The 17,526-nt window shown below is 39.8% G+C and overlaps 1 protein-coding gene across 3 annotated transcripts in view; it reads right to left on the reverse strand.

Annotated features, from left to right (window-relative positions):
* The window catches only part of MFN1 (mitofusin 1), a 43,882-nt gene that overhangs the window by 7,964 nt on the left and 18,392 nt on the right, over positions 1-17,526 (reverse strand). For all 3 annotated transcript variants that reach the window (XM_041002611.1, XM_041002612.1, XM_041002613.1), the window contains 8 exons: positions 10,483-10,636; positions 9,642-9,709; positions 5,734-5,855; positions 3,337-3,463; positions 3,116-3,220; positions 2,922-3,024; positions 2,570-2,799; positions 439-591 (listed from right to left, as the gene is read on the reverse strand). In XM_041002611.1, coding sequence (XP_040858545.1) covers positions 439-591; positions 2,570-2,799; positions 2,922-3,024; positions 3,116-3,220; positions 3,337-3,463; positions 5,734-5,855; positions 9,642-9,709; positions 10,483-10,636 — 1,062 coding nt within the window. The remainder of the gene's footprint in view (positions 1-438; positions 592-2,569; positions 2,800-2,921; positions 3,025-3,115; positions 3,221-3,336; positions 3,464-5,733; positions 5,856-9,641; positions 9,710-10,482; positions 10,637-17,526) is intronic.

The following is a 17,526-nucleotide window of genomic DNA, read 5'->3' on the forward strand; positions in this document are numbered from 1 at the left end:
GTTCTAGGTTCCTACTATGACCTGGCTTATCCCTGCTTGTTTCACGCATTGGTGAGTGGAACACTTGACAGAACTTTGGCATTCTGCCTTTCAAATAAATAAACTAACATTTAATACTTTCAGATGTATTGCCCTGACATTCAGAGAAAGCTAAATGGGACACTTAGTCCTTTTATGTTACTCCAATGTACAAGGAAGTAATTAAGAGGTAGTTTTAAAAACTAGATAGCTGGTGATATTTCTAAAGATACATGTGTACACACAGATATACAGATATGAGCATATTAAAATCTAAAATCAAACTTCTGAATTTACTACTTGTAACAGTTTCGTATCACTTTAAAGATCCTTACTAGAAATAAAAACAAAATACACCTTTCGTGATCTAACAGGCAGCTTTACGAACATTTCAGGTTGTATTGTACTAGTGTTTCTTACCACTCCTCCGATGACAATGATGCCCATGGAAGTTCTGGACGTGAGAGAAGCTAATGCTGTTATTAAGGTCACCATGAGTTCTTCCTGCGACGCGTTATCTGGCACTGCCGGATTGGCAGGAGCAGTGGGAGTAGAAGCCAAAGACCTAGGGAGCTAATCAATTTGCAGGAGAAAAAGATTAGTACATTTAATTGTAAATGAAATACTTACATACTTCTAATACCTATAAAATTTTCCTATATTTCTGCAAAATTCTTACTAAATCTATGGAAAAAAATAATGGCTATGTCATAAATATACAAGAAAATAGAACAGTTAAACATTGTTTTAACAATCAGTCCTGCCAAACAGTAATTTTCATATTACACACTAGGTTAAATTTTTAACTCTCAGGAATTAGAGCCCTTTTTTTAAAGTCTTATATCAAAAGCACAATTTTTTAGAAATCAAGAAAGTAAGACTTTTTGTTAAAAACAGGTACCTTTTAAATTTCACATTACAGCAAGGGAAACAGAAGGACAAGACTTTAAAAATATATTTGGAAATCATATATCCGTCTGATAGAAGAAATATTAACTAGATTATATATGATCAAGAAAAATATGGCGTTTGTAAAACCAGAAACATAAATGTTCACAGCAGTACTCACAATAGAAAATAAAAACCCAAGTGTCCAATTGATGAACAGATCAATGTTTTTTTCTCTAACAAAATATTACTTGGCCATAGGAAGGAGACACTAGCACCATACAGATAAACCCTAAAGTCAACCACATAGGACTCGTGTTTTACTGATTTGAAAGGCAGAGTTGCAAAAAAGAGGGAGAGCCAGAGAAACAGCTCTTTCATCTGCTGGCCTGCTTCCCAAATGACCACAACAGCTGGGGCCGGGGCAGGCTGAAGGCAGGAGCTTCCTCCGGATCTCCCACACGGGTCCTGGGCCATCCTCTGCTGCGTTCCCAGGAGCATTAGCACTGAACTGGATTGAACCAGAGCAGCCAGGCATCACAGGCCGCAGCACACCAGCCCAGGCCATATTTTTATGTAATCCCATTTACAGGAAATGTTCAGAAAGGACAAACGCAGGTGTTGGCATCATGGTGTACCAGGTTAAGCAATGCCTATTACATTAGCTTCCCATCTGGGTGACAGTTTATGTTCTGCAGCTCTACTTCCTACATAGCTCCCTGCTAATATACCTGGGAAATAGTGGTATACGGCCAAAATTTTTAGGCCCTGCCTGGCACTCCTGTGGGAGACCCAGATGAAGCTCTTGGCTTCAACCCTAACCACTGTAGCCACCTGAGGAGCAAACCAGTAGATGGAAGATGCCTCTCTCTTCAAACATATATATATATATATATATATATATATATATATATATATATATAAATATAAGCAAAGGTAGATATGTGGTGGGAGTGGAGGCAGGAATATGATTAACTACAAATGGACATAAGGGTCTTCTTGGGTTCACAGAATGTAAAACTCAAATGTGCTGGTTTTATTCTATTTTGTGTAAAGCAACTGCATTTATTCTAAGTTATCTGAACTCTGAAAACCAAAATTTTTTTTTTTATTATTATTTTTTTTATTGGAAAGGCGGATATACAGAGAGGAGAGACAGAGAGGAAGATCTTCCATCCGATGATACACTCCCCAAGTGAGCGCAACGGGTCGATACTATGCCGATCCAAAGCCAGGAGCCTCTTCCGGGTCTCCCACACGGGTGCAGGTTCCCAAAGCTTTGGGCCGTCCTCGACTGCTTTCCCAGGCCACAGGCAGGGAGCTGGAAGGGAAGCAGGGCTGCCGGGATTAGAACCGGCGCCCATATGGGATCCCGGGCGTGCAAGGCGAGGACCTTTAACCACTTGCGCCACCGCGCCGGGCCCGAAAACCAAAATTTTTAAGAAAATAGAAAACAGTGTCAAAAAATGAATGTGGAACCACCTAAAACAATATTGGATAAAAATCTTTCAGGTGGCCCTTCCGTTTTGGCATGGTATACCTAACACAGAAACAGGAAACAGACACAAATAAATGTATAGATTTGGTAAAGCTCATTATATTAGAAAAATCAAAAAAGAAAAAAAAAATGGAGAGTTCCATATGGTAGAATCAAGCTCAATACCTGAAAGATAGGCTCTGATAATCCCAGGAGCACCCTCTGTGCGTTTGTGTGGCCAAGGAATCGATGTACAAGGGAAGACCAGCCCAGAGAAAAACGGAATACAATATCCTCTTGGAAATCTGAACATAGTTTGTGGCAATTCAGGTCATAGCTGAGATCAAATTTCTTGCATGGGACCAGTGTATGTAGATTATTCTGTATACCAGCTGGAAGCAAAGGCTTTAAATTTTCTAGAGAAAACAAAACGATGACATTTATTTTAACAATCAGAAAAAAATGTTTTTATCTTCTAGGAAATAGACAAAGGAAAGCAGACCAACACTATCACACTATGTGTAGGCATAAATATTACCAATAATTTCCTGCTGGGATTGAAGCATTGAGGCATTAACTTCACTGGTGCACCGATCAGCCAAATTTCTTCCCATACCATCTTCTATGTGCTTATTTAACTCCTGTTAACAACAGTATATGTCTACATTATTTCTTCTCCAGGAAAACTTGCTGAAGTACAATGTCTACCCCTCAGTATAATATTTAACTTACACTTTTATATACTTTCAACACACTTGGAGTAGGATGAAACTCGGAACAAAATTCATCAACCAAGACAGACAGCCGACAAATTTCATCTGTCATTGCACAGGAAACCTGAAAATATAAAAAATCTTAAAAATATTCCTCTAAGCTAAGGAATAACATTTATAAAAATGAAAAAAAATGATTGCATTTTCAAATATTTTAAGAATACAGTTACTGTCACTCACTTTATTTGCCACCTCCTCAGTAACCGCCTTAATTTTCTTCTTAACATCCAATGTCAAAAGGTTCATCTGGTTCCGTATGAAGTCCAGTCTATCAATCTGATCTTCCCTCTCTTCCAGGGAATAGACTCTATCATGGTATGCAGAGTAATCAATGTTCAGGGCATATTAATGTCCCAAAACAATCAAGCAATGACTCACGTTAAATGTATTGAACCAACTATTAGTAGGACATAAGAAAAAAGAAATCCTGAATACCAACAAAATTCAAATATTTTAATTACAGTTAATTCAGCCAGCTTCCAGTTTTTATTAAGTTTTTTCTGGAACAGTCACAAGTATTTGTTCACTATCTAAGGCATGTGACTTTTGCTCTAAAGCTGCAAAAGAGTATGATTCTCAAAGCCTAAATTTACTAACTTCTTTTTACAAAGTTTGCTGGTTAGGCCAGTGTGCCAGTATAGCACCACAGTTCTCAGCCTGCAGTGCCAGCATCCCAAATAACACTGGCTGTTCCACTTTGCATCCAGCTCCCTGCTAAAACCTGGGAAGGCAGCAGAGGATGTTTAAGCACTTGGGCACTGCACCTACATGGGAGACTCAAAAGAAGCTCCAGGCTCCTGGCTCTAGATCATCTCAGCTCTGCCACTGTGACCATTCAGGGAGTGAAACAACGAATGAAACATCTCTCTCCTGTCCCTCCTTCGCTCTGTCAATCTGCCTCTCAAATAAAAATAAATAAACCTTAAAAAAAAAAATCTGTTGATTCCTAGAAGACATAGGAAAACAAGATCTTAAGATCCTTACACTATATATTTTTAAATTTTTACTGGAAATGCAGATTTACAGAGAGAAGGAGAAACAGAAAGAACTTCCACTCATTGGTTCACTCCTCAAATGGCTGCAACAGCTGAAGTGGTGCTGACTCAAAGCCAGGAGCCAGGAGCTTCTTCCAGGTCTTGAAAGCCGGTACACCGTCCCAAGGTTTGGAGCCATCCTCCACTGCTTTCCCAGGTCATACATAGGGAGTTATATGGCAAGTGGTGCAGCCAAGACATGAACCAGCACCCATATGGAATGCTGGAGCTGCAATGCAGAGGATTAGCCAGTTGAGCTATTGTACCAGTTCAGAGATCCTTTTAATATCTTAAGCAAAAGCTACATAACTATGGTTATATACATAGCTATGGTTACATAAGCTACATTCAAATATATCTTCTGTGTGTCATATTTACTTTTACTTTAACATCATATATAGACTGATGCAAATATAGTTTTACATATTATTTATATATTTCAAAGGCAGAGAAAGCCCCCATTCACTGGTTTGCTCTCAAATGCCCTCAACAGCCCCTGGCTGGGACCAAAGCCAGGAGTTAGGAACTCAACGCAGTCTCGTCCCATGGGTGGCAGGCAGCCAGTCTGCTGAGTCATCATCCCTGGGTCTGTGTTACCAGTTGGCTGGGGCCGAGAGCAGAGCCAGGTTTCAAACCCAGTATGAGACATGGGCATCTTAACCACCAAGCCAAACACCCAACAATAATGTCCTATATTTTTTAAATTAAAATGATCCATCCATTAGACCGAATTGGGGACATTATAATAAAGCAACTGAGCTGGCAGGGACTCTAGTAACACAACTTCATTATCCAGAAGCTGAGATCAAACCCAAATTTCTTAGCTCTGGGTTTTACATGCTAGCAGGTATCTACTGCACATGGTGGGTTTCGAAAAAGTCCCCAAATCATGTAATACTTAGAAAAGGAGGGAATGTTGTTCCCAGCAAGGGAAAATACATTTGGACTTTAATATTTGATAATTTGTTTCCAACTGAGATTTAACATGGCCCCTTCTGTCCTGTCTGATGACGTCCTGATCTTTGCTTCAATCACCAAGTCTGTTGAGACAGTGTGGGTTCTTGGAATCATTCATTTCCAATTGATAAGAAATAGAATAATACAGTACAGTATGACATATAAGGGTATTATTTACCAGAGCAATATTTCAGTTGGGAGGCACTATTACCTTATTTGTTCACCAGATGATAACACACACATAGCATAAAAGAATAATTTCAAGGTGATCAGTGTATGAATATAGCAAAGGAGGAGGCATGGCTGAATGCATGTTCTGGACTTGAAGAACAGACGCCTTCCACTGCTTTAAAGATGCTTGAAAGCCACTGAACAGTTTCAAATAATAAATCATACCGGCAATACTGAGATCCAAGGAATAGAAATGATTTGTTCAGGATTATATTTACACTTTCAAATATTCATTTAAAAAACAAACATCAGTTAAATTCACATTGTTAACTCTGGTGGGAAAAATCTTAGTTTTAACAAGTCTGACACACAAAAAAGCTAACATTTTTATTGCAATAAAATGAGCAATGCATACCTTCTCTCTGCTGCTCCCACGTTTATTGAATCCATTATGTTTTTCACTGTATCTAGTATCTGTTTAGCTCTGATAGTGTGCTGTTCAAACTTTGTTTTCACTGCTGACTGCGAGATACACTCCTGCGAGGGGCCCAAGCCATAACACATTACTGTAATTCCATCACAACATTTTCAGGAATTTAAACACAAAAAACTTGCTGTCTGTTAACTTAAAACATAAATAAGGAAGGAAAATAAATTCAAATACAAACAGAACTTTAAGTTATGAAACATAAAATTACGAAGAATCAAAATAAAATAAATTTTAACAGCAAGTTCATATCTTTGTGTATTGTTACACAGTAATGTGCAGTGGTCTGACTATAACAAGGAAAAAAATAAACAAATGGCACTGTTTGTGCTAAGATTCTCCAACAGCCCTGCTCATTTTGTGTGGCTCTCTTAATCTAATTCTATTCCATCTATCTTGATTTTTCTCACACTTGTAATAACCTAAACAAAGTTCATAACTGAATTGTGAATTAGTATTCCACCTTTTTTCAAAAATTAGTTAAGGTTATTATTGATGTTATGTTACTAAAAAGCATGCCCACTGATTAGAAGTGAACAACTTTAAAAAGTCTTCAGTGACCCTGATATATTTCCTAATTCATTTTCTTGAATTTTGTATCATTAGCTAGTACAAGCTTTAGTGAATAATTCCTGATTTTCAATATAGTCTTTTCTTGGTAAAAATGAACATCTCCCAAGCTTTAAAATAATATTCACCTAAAATTACATCATTATTAGAACTACATATCAGTACATATTAGTATTACATAATTCGAAAGTTATCAATATAAAAGATGGATTCCCAAAGAAACTGTTGGACAAGTGTAGACAATAAGATGCTGAACTGTCTGACATTGTCTGTACCAACAATGTCGGGGCACACTTAAATAAGAAACTGATAGAATTATGATTCCTTATGAAGGACTACACTATTCTAACAAAATGGGAAAAATCTGATAGGGGTTGGGAGTTGAGGGGGGAATCCCCGCCTATATGAAATTGTACCACATAATTCAAAACTCAAAATAAAAATACATTCAGTAAAAAATAAAGTTATCAATGTTACATAATCACTTGTAACCTTATGCTTAAGTGTTCATGTCAGCAATTAATTTCTGGGCCTGGTATGGTAGCCTGGTGGCTAAAGTGCTTGCCTTGCACTCGCCAGGATCCCATATGGGCACCGGTTCTAATCCCGGCAGCCCTGCTTCCCATCCAGCTTCCTGCTTGTGGCCTGGGAAAGCAGTCGAGGACAGCCCAAAGCCTTGGGACCCTGCACCCACATGGGAGACCCAGAAGAGATTCTGGGCTCCTGGCTTTGGATCAGCTCAGCTCCGGTTATAGCTGCTGCTTGTGGAATCAATGGATGGAAGATCTTCCTCTCTGTCTCTCCTCCTTTCTATATATCTGACTTTCCAATAAAATTAAAAAAAAAAAAAAAGAAATTAATTTCCATTAGTAAAAAATCTGTCATTTTGGCTCTCTCCTTTAATTTTGTTTGAAGTCAAGAACACAGAAACAGATTCATTTCTTTAGCTACAGGGCACATGAGCGTACTTTAGTCAACAGGTGACAAAGCGGGTTCAGCTCACACTCCCCAGTATCACAGAGCTTTATCTCTACCCGAGGGGCATCACTATTCCTCCAATCACTGTGACTCACTCAATTTCACAACTGATGAGTGGACATTGTTCCCCATCTGTGTGTGCCCAAAGAAAATGTCAAACGCTGCTATATACTTCCTCCTTTAAAACCACAATTATGTCACGCTAAACTTCTGAATAGTAAACTACTTAATTTATAATGACCATAACTTTGGTTTCATGTTAAGTGATCATCTCATAAATGTGCCAAGTTAAACTCCAGAAAAAAATTGTAATGAAAGCATAAAAATATTTTAAAAGAGAAAAACTAAAAGAAATTCTATGTTCCTCGATGAAGCAGATCTAGATATCAGCAATGAAGATGTAAATGTGTGGGCACAGCACAGTGTTAGAGCTAGACAAGACAAGGGGAGACATCTCCACAGTTATCACACAATGCTACTTCTCAATCAAAAACATGTGACAATGGATAAGTACAGATGAGAACAGCATCTTCTTCTAATTAAAATGCATCCCACCAGTTTTCCCATTGGTCTGTACAGTATTAAGAGGTACCCTGAAAAAGGAACATGCTATTCACAAATGCAGTATTGGGAATAAGCCCAATAGTTTGTATTCTGGGTCAATTCTTAGTATCCTTCATATATATTTATACATATATGAACCTCCTCAAGAAACATCCACATATTATGGGAAGCACTTCCCAGACTTATTTCATTGGGAACCCTACATTTCCAAGATATTTAAAATACTAAGCAAATTCAAATGCCAGCTTGTCATAGTGTCCTACTGCAGACTATTGAAAAGCTTCAGCATTTATTCACATCCTAATTAAGACAGTTTTGATTTCTCCAAAACATGTACAGGAGCTGATAATCACAGTTATATATTTGAAAACATCAGAATTTATCTGTATAGTTTTAAAAACATAACCAACAACCTTATCAAGTCTCCTTGACAAGAAGTCCCACAAACACTGACTCCCAAGTATTATTTCAATATAATATTGAAATAATAATGCCAGTATACTTTTTAATCTAGAAGTTCAACAATTTCAGTCTCGCTTGCTTGCCTCTCCCTTGCTTTACACAAGTCTAACAGTTTCATTCATTATTTCCTTCCCTTGCTAAACAATTTCACAGGTCACTGCAACCATTATGACCTCATTGCTAAATACACACCAACACTGTCTTCTAAAGGGGGGGATACCTTCTCACACATTCGCCAGACAGCTATATTTAAAACATTCACCGCTGGGACAATACTATTACCTAACACTACTCCACATTCAAATTTCACCCATCACCCCAGGAATATCCTTTACCACAAACATTAAAGACATCTTAGAAAAGAATTATTTTATAATCCTATTTCCTCAAATAACCAAAAATTAAAAATAGAGATGGGAAAATATGTTTAAAAATAAGAATGATAGAAGCTTCTCAACAATTAGAGACCCTTTATCAACACAGTGGGTTTTCTTAAACAAGTCTTCATCTAATGGTCTTTTCCCCTTTCATCCAAAATAAAGATGAGGAACAGTAAACAAATTATTTATTTTAAAAAATTTGCCACGTACAGTCATTACTCACATCTCTTTTTAAGGGAGTTACTACTTACATGGAAGAATAGCTACAGATGGAAGTTTCTTCAATTCTCAGGTTTTTGTTTCGACTCATAAAGACAAGGTGACATGGAATCTATGCAGAATTATATTAACTAGGGCTAAGTAAGAGTTTAGATTCCCAGATTCCTAATGAATCAGAGCTATATCAATTATTTTTGTATTCATTCATTTGCTCAGCAATCTTTCACAAAATGTGCAGATGAACAAGTAACAAATGTCTGAGTAAAATTTTACCAAATTAACATTAGCCACGGTCTGTATCTCTATAAATAGTATAACAAAAAGAAAAAAGATGATTTTCACTCCGCTGTGTTATAACACAATCATTTGTCCTAGCTCCACATGGCTGAACATGGAATTTCATTAACTGCAAAACCTAGGCAAAACTGGAAAACAGCTTCTCCTTATACGAGTAAGTATTTAAGGAAAAACAAATTAGGATCTTTAATTCTCAATGCTTACACATCATCCATTTTGCACGGGTTTCCTTTCTTGCAAATTTCCTTCTTTCAGTAACTGCACTAAATAACAGCAAAGGTTACTGACAAAGATAAGTAACAAAGATTTCACTCTCCAACCAATATGAAAGTTTTACATTAGCCAATACAGTCACAAAATTCCTACCTCAAAGATTTGTTCAAAATTCTGAAACTCCTGTAGCCTTGCCTGAAATCCTTCAGCAAGTGCCCCACCTGCAATACACGGGCAAAGACTGTAAAATCTAGTAGAGTCATCCACAATTATCAAGGGGATTATGTTCCAAAAATTCCAGTGGGTGCCTAAAACCGAGAGTGCTATTAAGACTTAGCCACACTGCACTGGGCTTTTTCCTGTACATACAGAGCAATTTAACCCATTTTCCACCATCACTAATCACTTCTCATGCACTGTGGCCATAACTTTTGTGGTTGGAAATGCAACAGCAAGATTAACACAAATTTCTTTTTCCTTGTTCTCATTTTTGTGGACAGAAGATTCATTCTTACCATTGACCTTAGCAAGCTCAGCACACAACTTCTTTCTTCCCTAATCGAGACAAGAGTTTTCAACTTTTCTCTTAAACAAGCAGTCTAAGTTTGTCTTTAGCACATATCCAACTTTCCAGAATTACTATTCTTGAAGTTTGCAGTCACAAAGAAAACAAGGGTTACCTGAACATAAATAAGTACTACAATCATCATTCCATCAACTTGGTAAGTGATAACAAAGTGACTAAAAGGTGGATAGCATATCCTGCACAGAACACTGCACAAACATATCCTGGCGAGGGCAAGATATCACTGCAATATTCAGAACAGCACAGAATTTAAAACATTTCTGTTTCTGGAAATTTCCACTAATGTTTGCAGAGTGGGACCATGGAAAGAAAAGTCATAAAACGGAAGAGCCAGTATATATAGTAAGATAAGATGCTGTTTTCAAAACCTATACTTGTACTTCAAAGGAAACCTGTAATTATACATACCACCTTCTGGCATTCCCTGTGCTTTATGCTTTCTTGCACTAAGAACTTCTTTTGCTGAAACAAAAAAGATACGATTCTGTGCTTCTAATGGACCCACAACTTTGAGCTCATCCACCAAGAAATGCAGGCATCTTTCCATGTGCTGCCTACGTACCTACAAAGAAAAAAAGAATATCAAACAAATATGAAAAACTTCAACAAACGTAAGTAAAACCAGCTACAGACCGATATTACATTTATAATGAACATTTAGTAATAGTTCCCAAATTCTTGACAAGTCTGTGAAATTTCAATAAATAAAGTTTGATGTTCTAATAAAAGGACATCTTTTTCTTAAATTAAGCATTCTCTTTTGAGCAAGTATTTAAATTTCTGATGGATCATCACCAAACCCTACACAAGTATTATAAAACATTACAGACAAGCACACTGCACAGCAGTGTAAGCATCCTGTACAACACTAGTGTCCCACGTGAACTGCAGTTGGGAAGGCAGCAAACGACGACCCAAGTGCTCGGGACCATCACCCACACGGCACACACAGATGGAGTGCCCAGCGCGCAGCTTCAGCTGGACCAACCTGGATGCTGCAGCCTTCTGAGGAGTGAACTAGCAATGGAACATATCTCTCCTTATTTCTCTCCCTATATATAACTCTTTTTTTTTTTTTTTTTTTTTTTTTATTGTTGCTTACACTGTATTATGTAGTACAGTTTTATAGGCGCTGGGGATTCCCCCCACCCCTCCCCATACCCCTCCCCCCATGGTGGATTCCTCCACCTTGTTGCATAACCATAGTTCAAGTTCAGTTGAGATTCATTGCTTGAAAACACATGCCTAGCATAAAGTTCAGCGTCTTATTGTCCAGATAAGTTCAGTGGCCTCTTGGGGAGACCTTCTATGGTCTGAAGATAGGTCTAACAGAGTAAAGATCCGGTCAGTTAAAAGCCCCAACAAGGCCTCAGTATCAATATACAACATTATGGAATTAATTGACATAGTAATGGGTAAACAATATGTTAAGAATAATGCGAGTTCCATTCTTCGAAACATCTGGGTTGAGACAGTATCAATGACAGGTTCAAAAAATAACAAACAACCAAACAAAAAATTACAGGTTAAATCAAGGCAAACATGTGGTATCTAATCTTTTGGGATTCACTCATTTCCCTTAGCATTATAGTTTCCAGTTGTGCCCATTTAGCCACAAAGAACTGCAATTTGTTTTTTTTAATAGCTGAGTAGTATTCCATGGAGTAGATGAACCAAAGCTTTCTTATCCAATCTTCTGCTGATGGGCATTTCGGTTGCTTCCATGTTTTTGCAATTACTGATTGTGCTGCAATGAACATAGGGATGCATGTTGGTTTGTCGTAAAACTGGTGTTTTGGATATATTCCTAGGAGTGCTATTGCTGGGTCATATGGCATGCAGATTCCGAGTTGTTTGAGTGTTCTCCAGACTGATTTCCATAAAGGCTGTACCAATTTGCAGCTCCACCAGCAGTGGAGTAGGGTTCCCTTTTCCCCGCATCCTCGCCAGCAAGCGTCGTTGGTGTTCTTGTTTATGTGGGCCAATCTTACTGGTGTTAGGTGGTACCTCATCGATGTTTTAATTTGGATTTCCCTTATTGCTAGGGAGCTGGAACATTTTTTCATATGTTTGTTTGCCATTTGGACTTGTTCCTTTGTGAAATGTTTGCCCATTTCCCTTGCCCATTTCTTGAGTGGCTTGTTTGTTTTGGTTTTTTGGTTGTTTTGAAGTTCTTTGTATATCCTGGAAATTAGCCCCCTATCGCCTATATCGTGTGCAAAGATCTTCTCCCACTCTGTGGGTTGCTTTTTTACTTTGTTGATTGTTTCCCTTGCTGTACAGAAGCTTCTTAGTTTGATGAGGTCCCATTTGTTTATTCTGTTCTCAACTGCTATTGCTTTTGGTGTCCTTCTTAGAAAGTCGGAACCTACTCCTAGGTCTTGCAGTGTATTTCCTACATTTTCTTGTAAGAGTTTGAAGGTTTCTGGATGTAGATTTAGGTCTTTTATCCATGTAGATTGGATCTTAGTGTATGGTGATAGATGTGGGTCTATCCTTTTGTTTCTATATATAACTCTTTCAAACAACTATATACATCTTTGCAAAAAAAAAAAAATCACAGATAAGTGTTGATTCTAGTGGCACATAAAGTATCTCTCAATTTTCTATTAGTGACATATGTGGTTATGTCATTTTAAAAAACCTAAATATATGCAAATTAATGCTTCTGACAGACAACACTCAAAGCAAGGGTGATCCTCACCAATGTTTTTGAAAATGACTGTTCCCATGCCTGGGAGATGATGCAGTGCGACAGCAAGGAGTGGGGCACTTTCTCCTCCCTCTTCCAGTTCCCCCAAAACACAAGAGGGAAAACCAACATTTATCTCACCCATCTTCTGCCTCCCTGCACCCTAATGAGAACTGGAGACCCCAGGTGAGCCTCATGCTTCGGAAGAGCCTCAGCGTTTCCTGCTTCTGTGATTCCTGCCTTACCTGCTTGGCCGGGGGCAGTGTGAACTCCAGGCTTGACAGTCCACGTGACACCCAGCAGGACACCTGGGCGGTCACGTAGGCAGAGCACTCCTCAGGAAGGAGGTCCCTGGTGTTAGAGAAGACCCACTGCCCTATAGCTCGTCAGACTGTACATTTTCAAAGTTGCTTGCTTCAAATCTACCAATAGAAGTCTGCCAACTTACTCTTTTTAAAAGTTAACAGTTAAACTAACCAATCATGACTGTACAATTGTATGGAATTGGCCTGAAATGTATAAAAACCCTGTGCTGTTGAACCTCAGCCCTTTCTTTCCTCAGGCCCTTCTTCTGCCCTTTTTGCTGCTGATGCTGATTCGGTTGTTGCTGCTCCCCATCCTGTGGGGGCGAAGGGGGGGAGGCGATGGCTGGGAGCCTAGTTTAGTTTGAATAAACTGCTTTTATGCATTTGCATTGGCTTCAGACCCCTGATGATTTTCTGGCGTTTGCAAAATCTGGCTAATCCTAGGCATCACCTATGGGAACCAGTTCATGTCCTGGCTGCTCCACGTTCCATCCTGCTCCCTGTTTTTAGCCTAGGAAAGTATCAGAGGATGGCCAAAATGGTGAAACCATGCACCAGTGTGGGAGACCAGAAGAAGCTCCTGGCGCCTAGCTTCAAAGCAGCTTAGTTCTGGCAGCTGCAGCCATTTGGGGAATAAACAGATAGATCTCTCTCTCTGTCTCTCCTTCTCTCTGTAAACCTGCCTTTCCAATAAAAATAAAATCTTGAACAACCACAACAAAAAGGAATCAAAGGGTCACATGATTGTATAAGTTCCTCACCTTTATAATAAATATTTAGAAGTTTTTAAAAATTTATTTATTTTTATTGGAAATGGAGAGACAGAGAGGAAGATCTTTGTCTGCTGGTTCACACCCCGAGTGGCCACAACAGCCAGAGCTGAGCCAATCCGAAGCCAGGAGCCAGGAGCTTCTTCTGGGTCGCCCACGCAGATGCAAGGTCCGAAGGCTTAGGGGCATTCTCGCTTCATTCCCAGGCCTGCTTTAAGCAGGGAGCTGGAAGTAGAATAGCCGGGTTAAGAACTGGTGCCCATATGGGATCCCGATGCATGCAAGGCAAAGATTTAACCACTAAATGACTGGCACAGTAAATATTTAAAGCTAAAAGTCACTATCAGCTATCAGCATTATGTCTAACATAAAAGATTTCTTTGTTACAATTTAGGAAAATTAAGCTAAGGTGGAATGCTGAGCTCCTGGGGGAGATTAATTTGTTGGTGGTATTTTCTAATTTTCCAATGATTAAGTGAATCCCAATTGAAATTATATAATTACAGGAAATAATAAAAGATACAAAATTGTGTGTTAGATAAAATTCCAACTTTGGGGGAAATAAAATCAAATAATCTAAATATGAACAATTATGGGAGAGAGGAAGTTTTATTTTCTAAGCTTTCTATCATACCTTTATACTATTATTAAAATCAAAAAGTGTCATGCAAATTACATTTTACAGAACAATGTCAGAAATTCTATTATTTTTAAGAAGTTTCTTTTTAGAGACCAGCCTTGTTACATAGCAAGTTGAGCCTCTGCAGAGCTGGCGTCTCATGAGGAAGCAGCAGCAGATGCAGCCCACGTGCTCAGGTCTCTGCCCACTGTGAGACCTGGAAGCTCCAAGCTGCTGGCTGCGCTGGCTTCAGCTTGGCCTTGCCTAAGCTGTTGCAGCCATTTGCGAAGTGAAGTAATAGATCAAGATTCTCTGTCTCTCATCCTCTCTCTGTATCTCTGTATCCTCTGACTTACAAACAGTTTGCTTTTTTTAATTTTAAAAAGACAAAATTTTTGTGCCCAGCACAGTAGCCTTGTGGTTGAAGTCCTCACCTTGCATGCACTGGGATCCCACATGTGTGCCGGTTCATATCCTGGCGGCCCCACTGCCCATCCAGCTCCCTGCTTATGGCCTGGGAAAGCAGAGAATGGATGACCCAAAGTCTTGGGACCTTGCACCCGCATGGGAGACCGAGAAGAGGCTCCAGTCTCTTGGCTTCAGATCAACTCAGGTCAGCTATTGCGGCCCTTTGTGGAGGGAATCAGCAGACAAAAATCTTCCTCTCTGTCTCTCTATGTATCTCTGACTTTCCAATAAAAATAAATATAAATTATATTAAAAAAAAGTTTTTGTAGCTACCAATGTGACTCAAATGAAACAATACAAAGTGCTGGTGAAGATGCTAATCAACCTGAATTCTCAATCCACCGATACAAGGACAAACTGACTTTACAAAACTCTTAGGCTCTGTTTACTGAAAGTAAATATATTCTTAACCTAAGATATCCTCAAATACTGGCCTCTACATTACTAATGCTTTGGGTCGCATAATCTTCAGAGGCTTGTATTGCATTGTAGGAATATATAACAACATCTATAGCCTCTACCTTGCAAGATGCAGTAACGCACTATCCCCGTTGACAACAAAAACATTCTCAGGTCCCACGGCCGCCATTCGGCAGCCGGGGTCCCCGGACCGGCCGCTTCTAACCCGGTGAGCTACCATGCAGTCCCCACGTCCACTCGGGGGGCCGCTAAGGGCGGCCAGTGCGCCAGGCTTTGCCTGCTGGCCGCCCGGCCAGGGAGCCCTGAGAATTTGGTTCTCTGAATGCTGCTCAGACAGCTCCATGCCGAAACTGCAGTGGTTTGGGGACACCAAGCAATCCTAAAGATTTCCAATGACAGTAAATCTTCCTCAGATGAACCTGCAGCTAATACGATCTCACCCCACATGTTTTGAATAATTGTAATTCCCAATATACTGCCAATTCCTTGTGATACACAGTAACTGGGGGGGAGCACAGAGAAATCTCTCATCTCCTTTGAAAAAGTTAGGAAGCCGCGTAGTGTAACCTACAGGAACTGGACAGGTATCTTAAAGTCGATAGATTCAGATCAGCATTAGACAATAGCAAATACTACAATGACATACAGGGGGAATCAGGAACGACCCAAACAATCTATTAACAGGTGGTCATATGCACAGAATAGGGGAGAACCTCAGAGCGGAACAGCGGGACGGGAGGAGGCTTATATCCCACCCATAAGGACTCCCGGACTCCCACCAAGGTCTATTAGAACGGACACCAAGAATGTCATCACAACTGCCAAAGAGAACACGGGGAACTGGAATGCCTCCGGATGCCAAGAACCCAGAGGACAGACGTCCCCACTCTTTGGACAAACTACACGAGATGGAAGAAGCCCGAGTCCTTCCACATAGGAACCAACATCACCAGAACAACAGCCAGGAACCACGATCGGTCATCAGAACCAGAAGATCAATAAACTTCCTGCGGGACAATGGGAGAGGAGCGTTCTCCAGTCCTTACCTAGTTCCAGCTCTGGGCCTCCACCCTCTATAATGACCAATAAGGTTCCTCCTGAACCCCTTCCCACCCAACACACACACACACACACACACACACACACACACACACACACACACACACACACACACACACACACACACATACACACACAATTAGGAATAGATAAGCAGAGAATAATAAAGAAAGATAGGTCATCAAGGACTCACACATGCCCTGCTAGATGGAACACAAAGAATACTCATCACCAAGGTATGAGAGATTTCTCTGCAAACCCCCCCAAACCCGTTATGAACCTCAATGGTTAAAATGTCATTGAAATAGTCGCAGGAGGTTGTGAAGAACTTACATGTAATTTTAACTAATTGTTTACTCAATAGTATGTCAATTAACTCCATAACGAAATATACTGTTGCTGCTGGAGCTCTTAATTGATCGGGATCTTGCTCTCTGGGCCATGCCTGCAGACCAGGGAAGGTCTCCCCAAGAGGCGGATGAACTTATCTGGATAATAAGATGCTGGACTCTATGCTAGGTATATGCTTGCGGTGAAGGTGTCTCAACTGATCTTGAACTGAGGCCGCACAACAGGGTGGAGAAATCCACCACGGGGGAGGGTTGGGAGGGAATCCCAGTACCTATGGAACTGTATCCCATAAGCCAATGTAACCACTAAGTTAAAAAAAAAAATTCTCAGACATTGAGGAATACTTTCTGGCGGTCACAGTCACACAACCCCACACTGGCAATTATCCACATATTCCCAATTAAAATGCATACATATGCACACAGAAAGACACGTACAAAAAATTACACAGAATCATTATTCGTATTAGCTAAATATAGGAACTTTACCCAAATTCCTACCATTAGTATATTCAAATTATAGAATACTATTCAGAATGAAAATACGCCAGGGGTCCTATTTTCCTTAGTGGGTTAACCTGCTGCAATTCCAGCATCCCATCTGGACACAACTTGAGTCCTGCTGCTACACTTCTCACACAGTTCCCTGTAAAACACCCAGGAAAGTGGCAGAGGAAGACCCAAGTGCGTGGGCCCCCACACCTGTGTGGGAGACCCAGCTAAAGCTCCAGTTCTGCTACTGGAGCATCTGGGGAGTATACCACTGGAT

Source organism: Ochotona curzoniae, unplaced genomic scaffold, assembly GCF_017591425.1.
Source record: "Ochotona curzoniae isolate NIBS_2020 unplaced genomic scaffold, NIBS_Ocur_1.0 scaffold_2587, whole genome shotgun sequence".
In the NCBI taxonomy this organism is placed as follows: domain Eukaryota; kingdom Metazoa; phylum Chordata; class Mammalia; order Lagomorpha; family Ochotonidae; genus Ochotona; species Ochotona curzoniae.